This window comes from Eretmochelys imbricata, chromosome 7 (genome assembly GCF_965152235.1).
Source record: "Eretmochelys imbricata isolate rEreImb1 chromosome 7, rEreImb1.hap1, whole genome shotgun sequence".
NCBI lineage: Eukaryota > Metazoa > Chordata > Testudines > Cheloniidae > Eretmochelys > Eretmochelys imbricata.
In genome coordinates this window covers 59,084,384-59,108,607 of record NC_135578.1, presented here as the reverse complement: position 1 = coordinate 59,108,607, position 24,224 = coordinate 59,084,384, and the positions used below count along the sequence as shown (strand labels likewise).

General features: G+C 47.4%; 1 protein-coding gene across 1 annotated transcript in view; it reads left to right on the top strand.

The window, feature by feature from the left end:
- Positions 1–7,457: 7,457 nt before the first annotated feature.
- The window catches only part of VSTM4 (V-set and transmembrane domain containing 4), a 53,760-nt gene continuing 36,993 nt past the window's right edge, over positions 7,458–24,224 (top strand). The window contains exons 1-2 of the mRNA XM_077823060.1: positions 7,458–7,547; positions 12,741–13,139. Coding sequence (XP_077679186.1) covers positions 7,493–7,547; positions 12,741–13,139 — 454 coding nt within the window. The 5' untranslated portion in view covers positions 7,458–7,492. The remainder of the gene's footprint in view (positions 7,548–12,740; positions 13,140–24,224) is intronic.

The following is a 24,224-nucleotide window of genomic DNA, read 5'->3' as shown; positions in this document are numbered from 1 at the left end:
CATAGTGCTGGCTCCATCTCCTGTTTCCAGTGGCTTCTAAAGATGCCCAGACAAAGAGGAGCCTCCCTGGATGTCTTTAAAAGCAGCTGGAAACAAGGAGAATGAGCCAGCCTGGACGTCTCCACCAGCGGCCGCTGGAAGCAGGAACTATCCTCGGGGTCTGGTTAAAAATAACCAACTACTTTTCCATCGGAGTGAGTGCTGTAATAGCCACAAGGACATAGCCACAGGGACGTGGTGCAATCACAAATGGGAGAGGAGGCATTCACAAAGCACTTTCCCTGTCTGGCCTTTGCATGGGGGGGCTTCCACCATTTCCTTTCAGAGACTACACCATTACAGGATAGTATTCTCAATTAGGACATTCTTCCCATTCCTTGTTTCAACCCACGGTGGCTACTTCTATCCCCTTGTACCACCCTAAACCAGTTCCTCTCTTCTCATTTCCTCCTTCAAATATTTCCCATCACACAAGCTATGTGAAAACCCCAAAGCCTGAGTTTGCATCGAGATCCAAACTTTTCTGAACCTCTAGGGTTTTAAGGTTCAAACTTTAGCTTGGTCCATTCCACAGGGGGGAGGCGGGAACAGCACTTTTCCTGCCATGGGCACTCCATGGGCAGCTTTGATCTCTGCTTCTCTTGCTTATCTACAGCAGGTCCTGCAGGAGGTTGTTCTCCACCCTAGCTGCCCCCAACGAACCACCCGAGCGGGCTGAATGCCATCCTGCTGGTCTGTCTCTGACCTGCACCCTGCAAACACTGCTACGTGCTTGTGCTCCACACTGTTCACTTCCTCCTCCTTGTGTCCCATCCCTGGCGGGACCTACTGTCACCTTTAGAGAGTGAGGAGACCCAGTGAGCCAGCTTGTATTCCACCCTAGTTCCAAGCTCTCTGGGGCTCTATGCTGTTGGATCTTCCATGGCCCTATGAGCACAAGCATGTGGTGGGGGCAGCTGTGAAGTTCAGAAGCAGATCCAAATTCCCCCAATACTTGGCAATGTCCCAAATCACAGGTTTGACTTGGCCTCATCTTTGATCACTAAAAACATTCATTCATCAACTGGACACTAGTGGCCATGGGAGCTGCTGCTGACTGTGACTTTACAGTCTGCCCTGAGTAAGAGGTGGCACAGAGCTGTATGGCTCCAGGAGCTTCACGGAGCATGCTCACCCCACACCACAATGTGGGGAGCCCCCCTCCGGCCCCTTTACTCCCCCAAAACGGTCATAAGGGAAAGTCACGCATCCCTGCTCACAGCGACTGAAATCGGCCAGGGCTCTGTGGAGGGAGGACGGAGGTTTTGGGAGGGCTGCAAAGAAGGTAAATAGGAAAAGCTAGACTGAGAAGAGCAGCTGGTGGGAAAGGGGTGAAGGGGGGGGGCGGCAAATCCACCCCTCTGCAAAGGGTTAGCAGAGCAGGAGGAATGTGAATTGAAGCCCTCTCCCCCCCCCCCGATAGCTGAGGAATTTGAATAGCAGCTTCTCCAGGGAATGAGGGCTCCAAACTGGGATTGAGAAAGCCATTTGATCTGAGTCAGCTGCCCTAGGAAAGTGCTGCGTAGGCCCTTTCCCGGTTAGAACAGACCCATTCTGACAGGAAACAGGCCAGATAGGTGCTGCCAAGGCAGTGGAAGCTGTATCCAGAGGGTTGGAGCCTCAGGGGGCGTGCATCGGCATATGGAGCTATGCCAACTTATGCCAGGTCAGGGAGAGTCTAATGCACACCCATCAATCTCACTGGGGACCTGTCATTTCTGTGTGGCTACACTGGAAGCTGGCTCCATTGGGAGGCACAGAGATGAGTGAAAACCTCGTCTCAAAAGCAGAAAAAACCTCAATTGCCACAAAGGGATCAAGAAAAGAGATATAGGGTTAGGCGGAGAGATATGTATTGTATAAGTGCAAGCGTTTACCCAGAGCCAAAGCATTTCTATACCCATCAATAAATCCTCACAACCCTGATGTGCAGAAGCTTGTCACATAATGAGACTGTGACACAGAGAAGAAGTGAAATGATTTGCCTAAAGTCACACAGTGAGTCAGTGGCAGAAACAAGAACAGGACTCAGGAGTCCAGAATCTGAGTCCAGAAAGTCCATGGCTTTCTAATCACAGGACCGTGCAGTCTAATACCCTCAGCAAGGTCTGCGTTTATGGCTGATGTCTACCTCTGCAATGGACCTACTGAACCCCCCAAACAAAACAGCCCCACAACTTTGGGGGATTTAGATGCTGCCATCGATCATGCTGCCTATAGGCCTGGGACAGCAAAGTTTACATTGCTCACTGCTCAGTTATTAACCTCAGCCCCATTGATGCCATGGAATCAAAGTCCTGGAAATTCTCATGATAAAGGGGAAGATTTAGATTGACAGATTCCCATTGAATTCCCTGTGTATTAACTTTTCGTAATGCTAATTCCAGTGCCTCTGTGCTCAGGACCTTCCTGCCTTGTAATTCTCTCTGGTATGCCACCAACATGGGGCGTTCATTTGGGCAACTATGTTGATCTACTGTGATGGCAATTAATGCATATTCAGACCATTACTGAAAGAACCAGACTGGCCAATGGCCCAGCCAACCGTATAGCACATTAGTAAGCTCCTTTGTTTTCCATTTAAACCGATTTTTACTGAAAAATTCCTGGGTTTTACAAAAAAATTTTTTTTTCTATTTTCACCCTTCTTTTGTATCATTCAAATGTATTAAAAAAAACTTGTTTTAGTAGGAATATACAATACATTGGATGAGATATATGTATTATGATAATACCTTAATTAGTCTGTGTGTACACACAAAGCTGCCTGTTGATGTGAGGCTATGTGTTAGCCTAGATAGACACAATAAAGGCACACGCGCAAGCTATGAAATGCATGCACATCTGAACATACTGATGAATCTCACACCCACCACATACACGTTTCAAGCTGTAAGCAGATAACGGTTTAAAGATTTGACACATTCAAATGGGAAGAAAATGAAAATCTGTATGAGAATACGTTTCAAGGAAGTATTCGAAAGTTTAAAAAAAACAAACAGGAGAAAAGGATGAAGTTGAGTGTACACACTGCACATGGTTTGGCCCAATTATTAAATATAAATATAGGCTAATAGTTCCAAGTCTACAACAGTAAACTGTTTATTCAAATGAAAACTTTTATTTGGGGATTAGGGATATAGTGTTTTCTTAAACTCAGAGGTGGCATTGTGTTTTGAGTTCTGTTTTAGTTCTGCAGCAAACCGCACTGATGAACGGAATTCAAAGCATTAATCTACTGCCTACTTTCCCTGCCGACTTTCTGTCCACCAGAATAAACCCTGATATTTACCCAGAAAAATTAGTAATAGTTTTTTGCACTAATGGTCACCTGTTTTTGTTGTTGTGATAATAAACACTGATAAATTCCCAAAATTAAATAAAATACAAACTGAAAACGAAGGGCCATATACACCTAGAGCCACAAAGCTATTTAGTTCAATGGGAGGTAGGCACCTCAATGCCTTTGAGGATTTAAGTCCTGCAGTGGCCTTCACTACCCAGCAGCGTTGATGGAAGTTAAGGGTACTCAGGAATTGCTCAGCACATCTCAGGGTCAGTCCCTCGAGGTGCCCAATTTTCATAAAACAGACACGTATTGCCTTGACTAGAAGATTATTGGCTCTGGCATGGAGCAGCTAAATCAGTACTAATTACCCTAAGCAGGGAAGCCGGGATTCCAACGGGCTTGTACCATGCACGCGTCACACAGGTTTAACACTAACATTTGATGTGATCCTACACAACTGGCAATAAAAGGATTAACTGACACTTCTGGATATTTGTGGGCCGCCAAATGATAAACACCCTCAGATGGGGAGAGGGTGGGGGCAGTGAGAGACTGCCAGCCTTGCCCCTCTCCCCCATAAACAGATTGTCTCTCCATTTTGGTGGGGTGGCCTGGAGGAGCCCTGTGTCAGGGTGGGGCTGGCCGGAGATGAGGGAAGAAGGGCACTGTGGTCCAGTCTCAGAGCACAGGGATCTGATGAGTCCTCCACTGAAGTCAATGGGACTGCACAGGGTATTAATCAGGGCAGTCCTGGACCCAGAACTGTGCAGCCCCCTGTCCAACTCTGGGGGCACTAAGTCCCAGACGGTGCCTTCCCTTCCCCACCATGTGGTCTGGGGGGGAACTGCAGGTAGAAGAGCTGCTGAGCCAGCCAGTCGGAGCAGAAGCAGAGATGGTGCCAAAGCAAGGTGTGCTGGACATGCAGAAAACTTTCTACAGTTGTGACAGGACTGTCTCTGCCCTGTGCTGTGAGGCTGTTTGCTCTAACCCTCCCCTCCCTCGCAGCTTCCTCACCTGAGTGTCACTCCACACCTGCCCCCCATGCCCTGCCCCATCCGCCTCACCTCCTTCCCTTCCCTTTCCATTTCGCTGATCCCCTCCTAACTAACTCCCCAACCCCAAATCATGGCACTAACAGGCCACTTACAGCCGTCGCACTGCTCACTCTGCGAGACCCCCTCTCCCTGTGCTGCAGGGGCCACATCTGTTTAGACTGTAAGCACTTCGGGGCAGGGATCATCTGCTATTCTGCCCAGCACCTAGCTCTTAGACACCACCATAATAAACATGATTAATAATTGCTAAAGGATGTGGACCAAAGACCTTGACATCATGTGGCTAAAAATCACTTCACTTTGCAGACTACTCAGCCATGGTATCTGCGCCCGCCCCCCCCCCAACCCCTTTACTTCCACTGAAATCAGGAGTAGTCAAGGGTACTCAGCATCCAGCAGGATTGGGCCCTTAGGGTGGAACCTCGTGATTTTTTTCCCCATTGAGCCAGCTGGTGCTGCTCCTCTCTGATTGGCACCAGCTCCGGGCTGAGGCAGGGATTGGGGTATGGAAGCGGGTATGGGCTCTGGGCTGCGGGGGTCAAGGCTGTGGGGTGGGATCAGAAATGAAGGGGTTCAGGGTGTGGGAGGGGGATCCAGGCTGGGGCAAGGGGTTGGGGAGGGGAGGGCTCTGGCTGGGGGTGCGGGCTCTGGGGTAGGGCCGGGGCTGAGGGGTTTGGGGTGCAGGAGGGGGCTCCGAGCTGGGGCAGGGGGTTGGGGCATGGGAGGGGTTTCAGGGTGCAGACTCTGGGAGGGAGTTTGGAAGCGGGAGGGGGCTCAGGGCTAGGGTAGGGGGTTGGGACATGGGAGGGGTTTCGGGGTGTGGGCTCTGGTCAGTGCTCACCTTGGGCAACTCCCTGCAAGTGGCGACATGTCCCTCGGCTCCTAGGCGGAGATGCGGCCAGGCAGCTCTGCATGCTGCCTCTGCCAGCAGGCGCTGCCCCTGCAGCTCCCATTGGCTGCGGTTCATGGCCATGGGAGCTGTGGAGCTGATGCTCGGAGCAGGGTGGGGGCAGCGTACGGAGCCCCCAGGGCCATTCCTCCGCCTAGGAGCCAAGGGATATGTTGCCGCTTCCGAGGAGCCTCATGGAGCCAGGTAGGGAGCCTGCCAACCCCGTGCCAACTGGACTTTTAATGGCCCAGTTGACTGGAGCTGCAAGGGTCCCTTTTTGACCAGGCGTTCCGGTCGAAAACTGGACACCTGGCAATCCTTTGGTTGTACCACAGGAGTTCAAACATCTTCATCACCTGGAGCACCTCTGGATGCACAGATGGACACTGTCAGCTCCCCCCTCAACACAGCATGTGAAGCATTGACAGTAGCCACTCTAAATCAGTTTAAAAAAATTTCCAGACAAAAGATTGCACCCCAGGGGTTGTCTGTGATATGCAGGAAGTCAGACTAACTAGTCCCTGCTGGCCATAAACTCTATGAACGTATGAATTTAACTAAATCAGTGCAATATCTATGTGGTGAGAAACCCTAAGCGCATCCTGCTATACCAGACGATTTGTAGAGATCATCCTCAAATTGTGGGATCACTGATGATGATGATGATGATGATACCAGACGACTGATCAGTTTGATCATTTTTTTAAGACACTTAGGCCCCATCCTCAAAGATGTTTAGGAACCTAATGGCTATTGATTTCAAACCAAAATACCTTTGAAGGTCCATCTGGGTCCCTTGCCCTGCATCCTGTGTTGCCATTTATAACCCTGTCCAGTGCAACCCAAGAGGGTTGTGTTTTAGACCCACCCTGCACAGCTCTAAATGACAGCACATGATGTCAGGCCCTTTGGTTTTTGTTTAAAATTTCCCAGGAATTTATCAGCTGATTACAAAAGATAAAAAGCGGCTGAAAATTGGTACCAAAAATTAACTTCACAGTTTAAAAAGCAACAAATAGAGAAATATCAGGGTGCTGAAAGTAAAAGCAGTTTAATAGTGCTGTTTATTTCATGAACTACACATTAACTGTGTGTACATAGATGCATGCCCCTGTGTGTCTTCCACTACATTGCCTTCTTTAACAGGCAGCCACGGATTTAGACTTAGACTAATTTATTATCAGCATAAACACATCTACCAAAGGTAATGGATTGCATTTTCTTAACATAATCAGTATTTTCATGTACTTGAGTGGTCCAAAATGCGGGTGAAAAGTCAGTTAAAATCAAGTAATAGCATTGGTAAAACCCAGGAATTTGGGGGGTAAAAGTCAGTAAAACATGAAAACAAAGGGCCTTACACCTTCCCCAGGGAGCTGCAGTCAGGCTGAGTGCCATTGTAACCCGCACACCTCCTGGGTGTGGTGTTCTGTCCCCTCTAGTGGCACCCCCAATTAGAGACTGAGTTTGCTACAGCCTTAACTAAGAGCCCAGTTACTTTTAGCTCATGCAGTAGAGGCTCCTGCATTTAGCTTCAGAGGTCCCAGGTTCGAGCTATCCCGCCAACTACTGTGGTAGTTGTGGTCCCTGTCACACCAAGAAAATGGAGATGGGCCTGGACTAGACCTGTGACCGGGAATGCACCTTGTGAACTCTACAGAAGCTGGGATCTCCAGCTGGACTCCATCAGTGTTGAGGGCAAACCAGGGGCGGCGTGGGAAAGATTTCAAACTCTTCCAACAATGGAGAGAGGGCTGGAGGCAGGAAAAACGCCCCCTCTTCCCCTTCCAAATACCGTGGCGCCAGCAGGGAGCCTCAGCTGTGAAGGGAGCTCTCCCCAGACCCTTTGCGTCCTGGGAGAGCAGATCCCCAGTTACCCTCCTGGGATGGGTCCCACAGCCACTGCTGGAGATCTCCACTCTCTTCCCCCACCCCCCACACAGAGCAGGTCCTGGGGGAGGGATCCCACAGACCTCCCCAGGGGGACTGGAGAATCTCCACCGCTCTCCCCCGGCTAGCGGGAGTCGCTGGGAGGGCGGGGGCGAGGAGAGCAAGAGGAAAGAGGCTGGGATCCGGGACGAGGGGGAAGGGGAAGAGTCGGGAAGGAGGAGGGGAGGAGATGGAGGGGAAGGGGAGAAGGAGGGAGGAGAGAGGAAGGGGGAGGAGAGGCGAGATTCAGGCTAGGAGAGGAAACAGAAGGGTCCCTGTGCGCTGTGGGCGATGCGCCTCCTGGCCCTGGCCCTGGCCGCGCTGCTGGCCCAAGCGCCCACCCCAGGTAAGGAGCGGTGGGGAGCGGGGGCGGAATCTCTGCCCTCCCCCCCCAAAAAAAACCTGCCTCCCCCCGGCAGCGGACCCCTGTCCCCCCCGCTGGCTCTGGGGAAACCTGCGTCTCAGGTTAAATAACTGGGGGGGGGGGGTTGCGGGGCGCCTGTTCAAGGAGAAGTTACAGCCCCCTTGCGCTTTGCCCCGAGCCCACCCCGCGGACGCACCCAGGGAAAGGGGGCCGCGCCGCCCCGAGACGCGCACCCCGGGGCCGGGCTGACTTCGGCCCGTTGCTTGGCACGGTTTTTGTTCGATCCCCCAAGCCCAGCCCCAGCCCGAGCCCGCTGATCCGACTCCTGCCCCGGGACCCGCTTGTAAACCGAGCGGGGTCCCTGCGCTTTCGCAGTCATTTCTTCAGGCTCTCTCTCGGCTCCGGGCCGCTTCGGCTCCGATCAGTTCAGACCCTGGAAGCTGGTGCAGATACTCGGCCCCAAACTCCAGACAATGCCTCAACTTCGTAAACAAAACCGGGAGGAAAAGGAAAAGACACTGAAAGGGTTAAAAACCCTCCCCACCCCACTCCCCTGAATGTATAGTTTGTGACAATTGTCACTTTCTGTTTAACAGGGCAGGAACAACATACAGCTCACAGTATATTAAAAAAACCACAACAAAATTACTCTCTTTACTAACACCTTGTACAGTACTAAAGCTTCAGGAATTTAAAACCTCTAGTTTACTTTACATTAGGTTTGCTGGTAACTTTTTGCATTTCTCTCAGCTTGGGCAATTGAAACTAGACTTGTCATTTTGACTTCTCTACTCAGTTCCACTGACATAAGCCTTGCTTGCTTCCTGCAGAGGGGGTGGGAGGGCTTAATAAAAGATCATGTTTCCACTGAATTTAAGAAAAAAACATGAAAACATTTCTTGTGTGACTAGAGGTGAATCTGTAGCAGTGAGAGATTTGGTGGACAATTTTCAAAAGCATCTAAGTGATGTAGCAGCCTAAGTCCAATGAGAAAGTCCGTAGACTTTCAATGAGACTCAAAGTCCTTTCTGAAAATGGGATTTAGGCACTATTGTAATTTTTACCGGTGACTTCTATGCTTCCCAGATATGGGGTTCACCTGGGCACTGCTGATTAACAAGAATTAATATTCTGATGCGCACACCACTCCAAACCTGAACTTCACAGTGTGGGGATATTGCAAGGAGGGATTTTTGTTTGTCTGGCTTTGAGTTCTGGATCTGCATTTGCCTGTCAAAGTTTTGAAGGATGAATGGAGGTTCAGGCCAAATTCTGGAGCTAGGCTGAGAAGTTTTCTTTGAGAGAGGGGCCTCCTAACTGTTGAAAATTTAAAAAATCTCAGTCCAACTGAAAACATCTGGTTGCTTGTTGTGATCTTTCTTGCCACATACTAATTATTTTTATTAAATATTTTATTATTGTTGCTCAGGGGTGTGAAAAACTCTCCCCTGGGTGACATACATTTGCTGGCCCAAGCATTCGTGTGCACAGTGTTATGTCAGCGGGAGAGCTCTCTACCGTCGGCATAACGCAGCTACACAAACACTTTGACAGTGGCACAACTACATCGGTACACCTGTGCTGCTGTAAGCTTGTAAGTGTAGACCTGGCCTTAGCAGCAGGGGGAAATCTTTGCCAGATGTCCCTAGTGTAGACAGTCTTGCAAATAATCCACTGTCCCAGGCTGCCTCCCAGTGAGCCAGGGAAAAAGGCGTTTAGGATAGCCAAAGGAGACAAATGAGACTAAAGCATTGACAATTACAGCAGCCAGTTGTAAATAAAGCTAGACAAGACAAAGGCCCTTGACAATTAGGAACGTTGCAATTCAGACAATGCAGACTGGAAATAAGGCGTACATTTTTAACAGTGAGTAACTAACATTTGGAACAACTTACCAAAGGTCGCAGTAGATTCTCCATCGCTGACATTTATTAAATCAAGATTGGATGTGTTTCTAAAAACTCTGCTCTAGGAGTTATTGTGGAGCAGTTCTCTGGCCTGTGTTATACAGGAGGTCAGACTAGATGATCACAGTGGTACCTTTTGGCCTTGGAATCTATGAATGTATGAAATGAGTCCTGAATATTTGACTCTTTTGTTTGTTTGTTTTACTTCTTCCATGTACTATAAGTTCCCTTCTCAGGCAGTGGAACAGCAAGACTAAACTCTTGTGGTGAGCTCTGTCTGTGCTGCAGCGTCATTCATGCCACATAGTTTTCATTCCCTGTCTTCCCGAATTGCTCCCCATTTGAAGCAGCAATTGTGTAAAGTCTGCGCACTCAGCACTGTGTGCGCATGAAGGTCTGCTGCTCTCTAATTGATGGAGGATTCTCCTCTATTGGAAAGGAACCTGTTACAGGAGTATCCTTCGCTTGGGGGCTGAGCCAAACCCACCGAAGTCAGTGGGAGGCCTTCCACTGTCTTCAATGTGCTTTGGGTCAGAGCTTTCATTACTGAATGTGTCTACAATATCCTCAGTTTCCCCCAATCTCCTACTGTTACAACTATCATGCTGGCTCCACTGGTGCCCCACTGGCTCCATCAGTCACTATGTTTGCTTGTTTTAAATACAGCATTACCTAACTCTGCTTGCCGCAGGATTAGCTGACACGGTGATTAAAATGCTAGTGGCTTCAGATACATAAAGCTCTCCCTAGTGCTACCCCTGCGGAGCAGCTCTGGTGATAGCAACAGCAGGAAGTTTAAGGAAAAAGAGTCTGCTGTTGAGTGTTTGGACCAAATCCTACATGCCTTACCCATGCAATTGGTGCTCTAGAGTCTATGGGCTTTCTTGCTTGGGAGAGGAGAGCTGAATTTGATCATTTCTTTGGAACAACCCCAAAACCTATCAAAAAGCCAAAAACTTGGACTCATGGACATAAAAAAAGAAAAGAAAACTTTTATACTGGGGCCAATAATCAGGTAGAAGTGATCAGAGAAATTGGAGAAGCAGTTTGAATTGCTTATGCTGGTCTCTGCCACCGGCAGTATCTGAACTCTTTTATGTACTCTGTTGTGTATTTTTTGGCATTGTGTGCTGTCTAGTTTTAAATTACTCAAACAACAGTCTCTTACTCTGGGAAACTAGGCCACAATTAGAGCTGGTCAGCATTTTTTGAACGAAAAGTTTACATATCAAAAAAGGACATCATAAAAATGGTTTGTCCGGAAAAATGTCAGGACGTTTGAATAATTTCCAATAACGTTTTATAGTGCATTCAGCTGACGAAAAAACATGGTTTTGGTCAACCAAAAAATTCAAATATTTAATAATGTTTGATAAATAGGTCATGAAAATGTAGAAAAAGCCCTGATATTTTTAATGAAACTAAATTTCTCATTTTTGATCAGCGTTATCCACAACCTTAAAGATCTCATTGAGGGTGTAAGCTTTTTGAGATAGCAAGCCTATTTCCATATCTCACGGTAAAGCACCTAGTTAGTGTTAGACAAATAAGTAATAAACCATCATCACCACACTGCAGGCAGGCTTTTCCTGCTATTCAGCCTAAATTTCCTTTTCTTTATTGCAAGCTGCTATTTCTACTCATACCCCGGCACAATCCAAAATAACCTCTCTCCTTGGGATTTACAATTTTCTGTGCTTATGGACAGTTATCAGGATCCCTCAATTAATATAGCTGATCCAGACTATGCCTAGCTGGGTCATACATCTTCTTACAAATCAATTCAAATAAGAACCATTCAGTATTATGGGATAATAAGGATGATATTTTTATTTTCCTCTCATTTTCTTTTTTTAAATGGCCCTTATTTTCTAAAACAACCAACCAAACACAAAAAAGGAGAATGGTCTATAAAAAAGGCCCAAAACAGTACAGGAATCCATGGTTTTACTGTAGTGTTTGGAGCCGTTACTGTAATAGCAGAACCTAGCTTTTCTCAGCTGTAGATCTCAAAGCACTTTACAAAGGAGGTCAGTATCAATACCCCCATTTTACAGATGGGGAAACTGAGGCAGAAAGGGGACATGCTTTGCCCAAGGTCAGCCAGCAGCCGGAACCACCAACAGAATGCACATCACCTGAGTCCTAATTCAGTGCTTGATTCACTAAGCCACCCTACTTTTTGAATAAAGGGTCTACATTTAAGTATCTGTGATATGTAATGCTTTATTTGAAGTCATAGCCTACTAAAATAAAATATATAACCACAGCACAACACTCAGTTTCACAGCTTAGAACTAGCACCTCTACTTCCAATACTCCTGCAACAGTAGATGGAAATACTTGACTTGCTTATTCTGAAGATAAGTATATGTTTGTGTTTCAGGAGTTGATGTCAAACAAAATCCTCTACCAAACGCTCATCCTCTCTTGGTTATCCTGTTCCTTGCTGATGTGCTGAAAAAGTAACTGGAAGGGAGAGAGCCATTCTGCCCTTGGTTGCGTATATGCCATTATTGTTTGTACAAATGAGGCAGAGAGGCCAGAATAATACTTCACATTTTCAAAGTGCATTTCATCCTGAAGGACCCCAAAGTACTTTGCAAAGGGGACTTCAAGGACCATTTGTCTGCTGCTGAAATACAGCTACAACTAGGGTAGAGGGCAGCACACTATTCGATAACACATTGGAGACAATCTGTGGAACTCATTGCCACAAGACAAGGTTGAGGTCAAGAGTTTTGTAGACTTCAAAAGTAGATCATAGATAATGAGAACATCTATAGTTATATTAGAAAGGAAGAAATAGGAATATAATCTTTCGTGCTCCAAGGTATAAGTCAAGCACTATCTGTCTGACAAGGTCAGGAAGCAATTGCCTGTATGTGTAGATATGCCATAACTATCTATTACGGGATTTCTTCCACCTATCTCTGATGCAGTTGGTACTGGCCACTGCTGGAGGCACAATAGCGAATTAGACATAGCACTAGTCTGATCCCAGTCTGGCAATTCCTACATGGGGAAAGTTTAGGCAAGAACACTAGGGCAAATGCCTTGAAATAAATGTCATGGGATCTTTAATATCCGTGGAGAGCACCCAAGATTTCAGGGTTTAAAAGCTCATCAGAAAGTCTTTATAAACTCACCTGCACAGACCTCAATTTATCTGCCTCAGAGTTACCTGCCAATCTAACTGTTCGCTGATTCAGGTGCTTTTGTGCTGCCATGCATGGAAGAGTCTCATGATCCATTCTCTCCTTTGCAGATATTTGCGAGGCTCTGAATGTGACAGTCTCTCCAGGACCGACAGTGCAATACACCAAGGGAGACAATGCTACTCTTTATTGTCACGTTTCACAGAAGAGACGGACAGACAACTTACTTGCTGTCCGATGGGTTTTTGCCCTCTCACCCACACAGGAGTATCTGATGATCAAAATGACTAAATTTGGGATTGTCCAGTACTATGGAAATTACACCCACCGCTTCCACAAGCAAAGACTTCGCCTTCTCAAAGAGAGACACGGAGCAACGTACAAATTCCTAATTCTGAATCTCCAGCCAACGGATCAAGGCCATTATATATGCAAAGTCCAGGAAATTGGCAAGCACAGGAATAAGTGGACTGCATGGTCAAATGGCACAGCAGCTACTGAAGTTAAAGGTGAGGATGCATCTGATGCTACTGAGTCTGATCCTAACCTTTTTCTTGCTCATTATCATTAATTGTTGGTTTTCTCCCCATGTCAAATTAATCCAGAAGCAGGGCCAGCTCTAGGATTTTTGCCGCCCCAAGCAAAAATTTTTTTGGCCGCCCCCGCTTTTTTGTGTGCCCCCGCCCCCGGCTCTGCACCAGCTCCAGCCTTTCCCAACCCCTTCCCCAAATCCGGAGTGCCGTCCCTAGAAATGTGCAGCTCCAAGCACCTGCTTGTTTTGGTGGTGCCTAGAGCCGGCCCTGTCCAGAAGATGCTTGAATTTAGGGTTTTTCCCCCCAAATCATTTAGAAATAAATACTTAGCTTCATAAATAATAATTACCTCACAACTGAAAAATTAAAGGCAGGAAATCCACCGCCGTAGATTTCTAGGTCATTACCGTAGCTGTTCAGCCAAAATGATGATAGTTAACAATACTTTGCACTCATTCAAGCATAGGTCTCAGAGAACTTGAAAAAGGGACTGAACAATATTATCCCCATTTTAAACCTGGGGAAACTGAGGCACAGAAAGAGTAAAGGTCATACAATGAGTCAGTGTCTGCGCTGGGAATAGAATCTGGCTTTCCTGTGTCCCAGTTCTCCATTCTGCCTGTAGAAACCTCCAGAGAATAGATGTTCCTTATGAGATTGCTTTCATTTCTAGTCCCAGCTGGAAGTAGCTCAGGAGCAGTCTCTCTAATGCAGTTTCTGGATGTTCAGCTCTAGTCTTGGCCTGAAAGTGGAAAAGCACTGATTGGAATGTTCCAGAATTGCATAGAAAGGTTGGGTTGAAATCCAGCGTAAATATGACCTGAGGTGGGCCTTCCAATTCCAGATCCCACACTTACAGCTGCCCCCTCTTAATAGTGGGCCATATCAAAGCCCCTGGTACAAACATATGCAGACTTTGAGAGAGGGTTGTGTTCTGGATCTGGATTTCATAGATTGGGCTCATGTCAGAAGGCAGCTATGCTCAACATTGCAGTGTCAATGCTGGCTGGGAAACGCTCCTCTGCATCTGATAGATGGTCTCCTCATAGATGTGGGTGTGTGGTAAAAGGAAGTGCTGACTAAGTTCATTGGGGCCTGATCCAAAGACTACTGAAGTCAGTGGGAATCAGGCCCTAAGTTACTGGAACTGGAGGGTGTGAATGTCTGCACGACCTACGGGGGAATCACCAACCCAGCACAGAAAAACCTGTCGGATGAAAACTCTGGGGTTCACCTCATGAAATTTCCTCCAGCCCTGTTGGCACTTGATTTGTTGGGTGGGTTTTTTTAAATTAAGAAGCAGCAGTAAATATTTAGGAAAATGTATTCCTAATTAACTAGTATGTGTTTCTGGGGTGGGGGAGGGCATGCACTTGATTCTCCTCTTACTTATACTAGTTTTAGACTGATGGAGCTCCACTGACTTCAGCAGAGTTCCTCCTGATTTACAACTGCTGGGAGATCAGAATCAGGCCCAAAGGTCTCATTTCGTTAATATCTTGTGCCAGAGAAACCTAAACCATGTTTCCCATGGTGCTAGCTTCATAGTTTTAATTAAGCTTCCTATAGTATCTTTGTACTAACACACAGAGGGAGACAAACAGTGCAACAGACGATCTCTATTGATAGCTCATAGACATCACAAGTTTTTGCTTTGCTATCTCACAGATAAAAGACAGAATATGAAAAATATATGATCAGAAATAAATAGCAGCTGCATTTTACCCACTAATGTTTATATGTGCCTTGATTAAAATCAGAGGATTAAAGTAAGGTAATTAGCTGAAGTTATTAGTAGCTGTGGAAGCTTTTCCAAAGATCTAGAGTTGAAGTTCAGTTTGGCTCAGTACCAAATTGTATGAATGTGAATTTTTTCAAAAGTCATAATCTAAAACATCTGATCCTCTTAGGTCTGCAAAATTTGGCAAGATTTCTGCAAGATTTTGTATGCTTCCTGTATGCAGCCAGCCAGCCATAATGTGAGAAGAGCGACCTGATCTGAAATCTCAGATCCAAGCAACCCTCACTTATTTGGGGGAATGTACAGATCCAAATCTGGATCTGTTCTTTTCCTCTGGCCCCTAGCTAACTACCCCAGATCTTAATTCCCCCAGTTTTTGGAGCAGTTCAATGCTAGATTTGCATTTCCCTTTCAATGGTGTCAAAATATCTCTACTATTTTGGCATGTCTGCTTCAGGTCCTGGTCAAAATGTGAAAGGAAGCACAGAGAATGCAAATAGGTAAGGTACCAGGGCGCTGGGAAGAGAAGGGAGGAGAGGATTGTCACACTTCCCCAGACCACAGAGAAAGCTCGTGTTTAGTTTGAGTTTTGGCCAAGGGTGTTTGTCTTAGTTTATCCAAGTGGTGTGTGTGTCCTCAAAGCAGGGCTCCACACATCAGCATATCAACAGTGGAGTTCTGACCTTCCAGCTGCAATTGGATTTCCTATAGAACCTGACATGGGCCTGATCCAACACCCTGTGAAGTCCATGGACAGACTCCCACCAATGTCAATGAGCATTGGGTCGTGCCCACCGACCCTCGTATTAAAATAAAAAGCTCACAGTGAATGTGTGAGAAGCCAAAGGAGGGCAGCAAAGGTGTTAAATGGTGACTTGTGAAAATAACTGAGTTTTCACAGCCAGGAAAACCGATTGTGATCCACTGTTTAGGCTGTGCTACATAGCCCCCTCCAGTGACTGGGGCAGAGGACAGAAGTCATACAACAGCTACTGACTGGAGTCAGTCCTTTAGTTGAGTGATTGAGGATCTTGATTTTAGGGTCTGGAGTTCAAATCCCTGTGACAACCCCTAATGGTAGCCATTACAAAATGATTGGTAAAAACGATTGGTAAAAATGACCTTAAAAATCCACCTGTCCTGAAGGGGGAATTTTATTGGGAAACATGACGTTCATGCACAAAAAAAAAGGACACTCACCCACTACAGAGCAAGTGGAATCTTAAGATTCAAAATCTGTAAGAGGAATTCAACATAAATCATGAATCCGGACCCAGAAATCATGAGATTTTAAAACAATCACAATTTTTTTTTTAAAAAAAATGCATTTTAGGTTCTTTATGTGCCTGCTGGTTTTTGAGTCACATTTTCCAGCTTTTCTCTGGAGGGCTAGAAATTCTCACAGCAAAAAAGAAAGCTGAGATTATCCTACAATCACAAGCCCCAAGGAGCTGGGGTTTTGAGGGAAAAAACCACCAAATATTGCAAGAATTGCAATCAAAGTCATAAGAGTTAGTACCCCCAGATGTTCCAAACCTAATCCTGGGGCCAAGTTTCAAAAGTGACCCCCCACTTTTTTTTGCACCGGGCTGAAGCAAATTGCTGGATCTGAGCATCTCTGGAACATGGTGATCTACCAACTCAGGGTATTAGTCTTTGTAGCTCTGACTATGTCAGGTGACTGTGGCCAGTCACAGTCTTTTTTATGACTCAACTGTGTGCAATGCAACTTGACTGCATGTCTCATAACCTTAGCCCTGCTGAGCTGTCACATGTCCAGCCCAGCACCAGTAAGGGTTCCTACTGAGGCTTTTGGCCAGCCACGGTGGTGACATGCCAACTCTCCTCCTCCCTTCCCACTGCTCCTCCCAGCCCCCATGAAAGAGCCAGCCACTGCTAAAAAGAAAGTGAGGAGGAGAGGTGGGCAGCTGCCTCAGCCTCCCAACAGTGGGCAACTAGGAAGCAGGCTGTGGGCAGTAGATGTGAAGAACTGGTGGCTCCAAGGCTGTGCTGGGCCATGGGCGCTAGGGCTGTGTCTAGTCATTAAGGCTATAGGGATGTGTAAGCAGGGCGTGTGGGGCACTGGAGCTGTGCAGGACATCAAGGCATTGGGCAGGATTGAGGTGGGCTCCTGGGCTGTGCACATCTCGTAGGAATGCTGGGTGAATATGGGAACTAGCCCTGACTTCCCCTTGGCCCCTGGCATCAGCTGCCCCAACATCTCCAATCCCCAAGCACTGAAGTCCTCAAGGACAATGACTCCCAACCTCTCATTCCCCTTGTTCCTTTCTGCATGAGGTCCCATTCCCCACTTCCTGCTGCTCCCCTTCAGATTCACACAGTTCCCACTGGCCCTCCCATGCCACCCCCTCGACCCAGCCACCCTGCTGTACCAACTGCCCCAAAACCATCAGCTCTGGCTACCCTCATGCCCCATCCAACCCCGTGCTTCCTCCAGCTCCCAGGCTCTGCCTCTTCCTCTCCAATCCAGCCACAACGCGGTGTCACCCAGAGAGCTGCCCCAAAATCCCTGCTCGTTTCCTTCTCCACTTCTCATGCGCCAGCCCGAGGTTTCCAGCAGAGCCGGAGAATGTGTATATTAAAATAAACAGATTGCGGGGGCCTCGGCTACCTGCATTGACAATCCCTTTAATAAGTCAGAGTGGGCACAGGCTCAATGAGAGTTGCCGTCCATACAGGGAAAGGGGGAGAGCCGGGGCTCACTGCTGTGTAGGGGTCTGGGAAAGGAAGGGGAGTGTTGGCAAAAGCCTTGCTCTGAATTCCGTGCCGGGAGGGGCGCATTGCCAAGCAACCAGCACTCAGCAGCAAGCTGGAGAGAGGCCTCCACGGCTGCTCGGCCAAACTGCGTCTACTAGGGATTTTTTTAAAAAACTGAACAAAGAGTTTTGCTCCTTGCGTGTGTGTTAATTAAACTCTGGGCTGGTGAAAGGAGCCACCCGCGGAGATTGGAGGCCTCTGTAAATCCTGTGCAGGAAGCTCCATTACTGATGTCCTGCTCTCTCAGCAGACTACTTAGCCTGGCAAAGCCCATGGCCAGCTCCCCCGCACCCTAGGGTTGCCACCCGTTTGGGTTTTACCCAGACAGGACGGTTTTTGGCTTCTGTGTCCAGGGGCTATTTTGGGTTGCCAGGTGCCTGGTTTTCACATCAGCCCCTGCTCAACTGGGGCCACCTCCTACCTGCAGGCAAGCTCCTTGTCAGGCTGCAGCAGCTCCTGTCCCAGTCCTGGAGCAGAGGGAACCCAGCTGGGGGAGAAGGAGGGAGGTGGAGGTGATTCAGCGAGCAATGCAGAGAGAGGAACAAGTGATGGGGCGGGGCCTTGGGGGAAGAGGCGGAGCAGGGGGTGGGGCCTGGGGATCCAGTTGCCAGCAATGAGAAAGGTGGCAACTCTTCCACATACTTGAGGGACAAGGGATGTAAAGGAGAATCTCAGCTTCCATTTCATAGATTGCAAGGCCAGAAAAGACTTATGAACATCTAGTGTGACCTCCTGTATAGCACAGGCAAGAGAGCTTCCCCCAAAAAGTCTTACAGCAGATCTTTTAGAAAAATATCCAGTTTTGATTTAAAAATGATCAGTGATGGAGAATCCATCACGACTCTTGGTAAGTTGTGCCTATGCTTAATTATCCTCACTGTCAAAAATTCACACCTCATTTCCAGCCTGAATTTGTCTAGCTTCAGCTTCCAGCCATTGGATTGTGTCATACCTTTCGCTGCTAGATAGAAAAGCTCACTATCAAATATTTGTTCGCTGTGTAGGTACTTCTAGACTATAATCAAATCACCCCTTAACCTTTTCTTTGTTAAGATTGAGCTTCTTGAGTTTATCTATTTATCACTATTAGGTAGGTTTTCTAAGCCTTTAATCATTCTTGTGGCTCTTCTCTGAGCTCTCTCCAAGTTATCAGCACCAGTATCCCAGCAGTGGTCACACCAGTGCCAAATACAGAGATAAAATAACCTTTCTGCTTCTACTCAAGATTCCCCTATTTATGCATCCCAGGATCACATTAGCCTTTTTGGCCCCAGCATGGCACTGGGAGCTCATGCTCAGCAGAATCACTTTCTAGCCCCTTCCCTTGCAAAGAGCCTGGACAATGTATCCAATGCTGCAAGCTCGCTGCCCGTCCCTGGTTCTTCCCAATGATGCCAGGTTAGTCACAGCCCAGCCCAGAGAGGTTGCGAGGAGCTATGGGGCCAGTAAAACCATGGCCTTTGTTCTGGGGGCTGTTGGGAAGATGCTGGCTCAGTTGTCATCTGTAGCGAGCAGCCCCCACCAGGCTATTGCTGAGGGCACTGTGCTACTGGAAACCCCCTAGCAGCTGCGGTCTGAGTCTTAGCCCACTCCTCTGCCAAGGCATCCCCTGCCCAGAGGGCAGCTGGAGAGCAGGTGCAGCATCAGGGGCTGACTGAATGCAGAGCTGATCCCAGCCCATAATAAATATTTCCTATTACTTGCTTCTTCCTGTCCATTTCAGCTAGCCCAGCTGGGGTAATGCGTTGTGGGCATCTCTGCTGGTGGGTCGTGAGGCGGGATGGGAAGGAGAGATAAGTGCTTTAGCAGATCAGTTCAGGGATGTATGTGCTATCACAGTTCAGGGAAACTGCGCCTGTGTTCCCCCTTTATGGTCCAGCAAGGCCACAGTAGGCTCCCAATCCCTCATCATCACCTATTTTAGTCAGAGACGCATGTCTCTCTCTCCCTTCTGACCGGGGTTTTTCCAGACTGCATAGTTCCCTTTCTTATACAGTGATATTCCTAGCAAGCCAGACTGCTTAAGTAGGCCTGCTTGGCTTCTCTCTGGAGATGGTTAACTATGTAAGTGCCCACAGTTATAACTGTTACCACACAGTTCTTTCTAAGCAAGCACAGTTATTCTTAAGGTGAAAGCATGACAGAGAAAACAATACAGAACCTATATCCAACACCCCAACCCCAGCCTCAGGTGCCGGCAGGTGCCAGTCCTTCCAGCCCTTCCCTAAGGATTGGGGCTCCCCTTGGACAGATAGGCCTCTCTGCTTGCTGGATCAGAACGAAGATTCTGAGTCAGTTTAAACTGGGGCGGTTTAACCAAAAGACCTTTCTTGATCTACTGGTCTCTGATTTATCCAATTTGAACTGGTGTATGTGAGCTTCTCCAGGAGGTGGTACCTTGAGGTGCTACAACCTAGGAGAATTTGTCTAATTACCCCTCACTGTTCTTAGTTCCTAGAGGGCTGAGGTCACCTTCCTCGCCTGGAATTATAGACAGTCCCTGACTCATGATGATACCTAAACACAATACAGTAAGAGCTCCTAAAGACATGGCAGGAAATTGTCATGTGTCACATGCCCGTTCCATGAGTATGGGGCTTTGTGGAAGTGGGGATGAGCATGGCCATAGGAGAAGAGGACAAACTGGTAGGGTAGGTGGAGTGGAAGGAATGGGCGTGGGGATGCAAAAAAGGCAAATAAATAGAATTGCGAAGAGTTAGTTACATTTGGGGTGCATGCTAAATGATCTCCCGCAAACCTTCCAGCCCTGTTCAGAGCTGCGTGCTCATACAGTCATTTACAAGTGAAGCATGGCTTAAAATTGGCCATAGCATCTCTGGCATGAATCTGGAAAACTTCAGGGATCTGCAAAGTATTATGAGGAATGCATCCAAATAATGGAGAACACGATCTGCAGGACTATAAGGCTAACAGCAAGTGAAATACATGGTCATTTTTGTTCCTTATTCAACCAGGTCAGATTGTCAGGCCCTTTCTGCTTATGCAACATTTCTCCGCACAGTTCACATAAGCCACTTAAATATAGCCTGGCCATTAAAGAGATGTTCGTCTGTGTATTTCACATATTGAACAATGGAATTTCCTGAATGCCTGCAAAACAGGCACACATGGATTCATGTGGAACACATGGATAGGGAATGAGAACATGTTCCAGGTAATCGGCAGCAGAACAAAGGACACTATAAAATATGGGCAGGCACCCTTGCAGACTGCTGCTCTGTATCTCTAATAGCCTCACAGACTCATGATACCTGCACTATACAAACCTCTGAAAAGTCCTAAGTGACAGCTGTCAAGTTGCTGTTAACAGCTGAAGTCTGAGGTTCAGATAAGTTTAATTCTTCCAGGAAAGAAGAAGGGCAAATCTTGAATCTAGCCAGAAGGTCAAATCCTGCTCTCCATATTTACAAGTACCGTTAAAAGCAATGACAGGGAATCAAAGTATTGGTGGTACTCTGCCACATCCCACCTGTACCCCCAGCTCTGACCACCTGAGAGATGCCACTGTCCTCTCTTTTTCAGCCTCTCCTCAAGATACACTTCTGTGGTGCATGCAAGAAGCCACCCTACGAATAATTGTTTAGGCTAAGGAACAGTCAAGGATAGTTTACCTATTTATCCTTTTGGGGGAGGGGGATTTTTAAGTGAGCCCAAACCCCAAGTGATTTAGGCACTTTTGAATATTCCACCCCTGGCTTGTCAACTCATTGGGGCAAGGACTGTGTCTTTATGTGTCGACAGTATATGGTTGCTAACAGATTGCAAATAACTGTAGTAACGCCATATCTCAGGGTAGGTTGTGCCTCTCTTCAGCATATGACCCACTCTCTCCATCCAATTCCACTTAGTGTTGCAAACTATTTTCCAAATCAGGGTATACCATTGGTTTAGATAGTGACATTAAAATACGCTCCAGTCATTTCTTATACAGCATAATATCCACATCAGGATACTGCTTCCCCTCTACACACAGTAGCAGAGGGGAAGACTGGGCCTGAGTCATTAGCACACAGGTGGGTTTGATGCCATTCCTTGAAAGTGCCACAGTTAAGACATAATTTCCTCACAAGAAAGCCAGGTTTGAGCCTTCCTATGATACTGTCTTCTTGGAGAGAATCTCCACCTCCTAGTAGTTTTATCAAAGTATTGTTTAATCTTAACACTAGGAACAAAGCAGAACCTGAGAGAAGAGGTTACGAAAACAATACAAGATCCACACATGGCTCATATACATAGAGTCCTAGGTGAGCCTACCTTACTCCACACACCCCAATCTCTGGGGTCTAGGTTCACCTTAGCTCAGCCTTGAAGGATTTTTTCTAGAAAGAGTCTTTGAGCTCTCTTCCTGGGCTCTCTCTCTCCCTTACTAATACAAAACCAGTTTGGTGAGCTCTGCAGAGGGTTGGAGCCAGAGCATCAAAGTGAATGACTTCTGACTGGTCCCTGAAGTGTGTATCAGGATACACACAGGCTCAGCTCCTTCTGGCATAGGTGCTGGGGGTGCTGCCACACCTCCTGGCTTGAAGTAGTTTCCATCATATACAGGGTTGATATTTTGGTTCAATGGCTCTCAGCACCCGCATCAGTGTGCTTCTGGGTGTGTTTTCTGCCAAACCTGCTTGTGAATTAACTCAATATATGCATGCAATAAACACAATAACCCAGTCAAGATACAATATTCATAAATTATTACAGGTAGCTCCAAATCTGCCACAATGATAGTTGCTATGGTAGCACCAAGAGGCCTGAGCTGAGATCAGGGCCCATTGGGCAAGGCATGGACATTGTACACAGTCCTTGCTCCAAAGAGCCTACAATCTAAACAGGAAAAATAAAGCATGAAAGAAGAAATAGGCGAAGAGAGGTGACATAACTTGCCCAAGGTCACATTGCAGAGCTAGCCCAAGAACCATGGTCTCGGGGGAGGGATAGCTCAGTAGTTTGAGCCCAGGGTTATGAATTCAATCCTTGAAGGGGTCACTGGGGGGGGGGGGGGATTGGGGATTGGTCCTGCTTTGAGCAGGGGGTTGAACTAGATGACTTCCTGAGGTCCCTTTCAACCCTGATATTCCATAATTCTTACCCCTATGCCAGTTCCCTGCCCGCTGGGTCATGCTGACATACTCCCAAAGTACTCTTTGAAATATAGTCTTTCTTCAAGCAGTTTGGCTGTTGGCTGGTGAACAGAGCATTAAGTGGCAAGCCATTAGAAAGTCATTCTCTGGAGAGCTAGGTCTGGGAGCCACCTAGCTGGAAAATGATATTCTATCACCAAATTGCAGTTTTGTTGGATTTTGTTTACTGGCAATCAGTGAGTAGGCTCAGCTGAGATAATCTCTCACATGAGGTTAGCCAGAGTTGTGGCATGACTACACATCTGTTTGCGGAGCATGGTGAGGTGCTGCCAGTCACAGCCTGGGGGTTCTAGTCCCGCCTGTGTGGCAGATGTATTCTGTGCCTTTGAACATGTCTCTTAGCCCCTCATGGCTGCAGTTCACTTCTCTGTACAACGGAGAATGTAGTCCTGTGTGAAGAGCTGTAGGTGTCTTCTCTCATTATTTTCAAATCAGCTTCTTGCCCCTCAGGCAAGCCTGAAGTTCTTCAGTCATCCTGTGTCACAGTTCTCCCATCTTTAAAATTGACCTGGTAGTAGCACTCACTTGTGTAAGCGTGAGCTGTACTATTGTACAGATGGGAAGGCCAGCTCCTCAGCTGGAGCAGCTCCACTGAACTCATTGATGCTCTGGCCATTTACACCATCTGAGAAGCTCTAGACCAATGTAACTAAGTACACAGAGCTGAACCAGTATTTCAGAGCCACTGAGGTCTGGTTGATAAGGACCTCTCCCCAGCTCTGCTACACGCTGCCTGGCAAGTCACAATGTTTCGCTGTGCTTCAGTTACCATTTCTGCAGAGCAGAGAGGTTGCCCTGGCTCCGCTGGGAGCGGTATGGAAGGGTTTGCACATGGAGAAAACGGAAACCTGTAATTGAAATAAACCATAGGGGGCTTCTAACACTCAGCCCAGAGTTCATTGTGATGGACTGAATGGGTGCTTGTCACAGGGTGGCTGGTTCATTAAGGGAGATGGGCCTCAGTCCACCTGCGACAGGCTTAACTCACCTCCTCAAGTGGGGAGAATGAAGGTCGGGTGACCAAATCAGGTTTCTTGTAAAGGAGAGGCCTGAGGCGCTGCTAACACTCCAGCATAGAGTGCCAGACATGACAGACTCCTGGGAGGCTGTAGCTGGCTGAGGAAGCAGCTGCAGGCAGTAAAGGGACAGTGTGAACGATAACCCAATACTGGAAAGGTGGGCTGGGGACTCCTGACGCAAGGTCAGGAAACTGTTTGAACTCTGGAACCAATGGCCAGCCGGGGCTGTGGGGTATTGTGTGTATAGACTGAATAGGATGGACCCCCCAGAAGAGTTCTATTTTAAAAGGATATGGACTGGGTGGGTTAGTGGGGAGCCTTGTGAGAGAGGGAAACTGAGGCAGAATGCTGCAAAGCCACCCCAGGC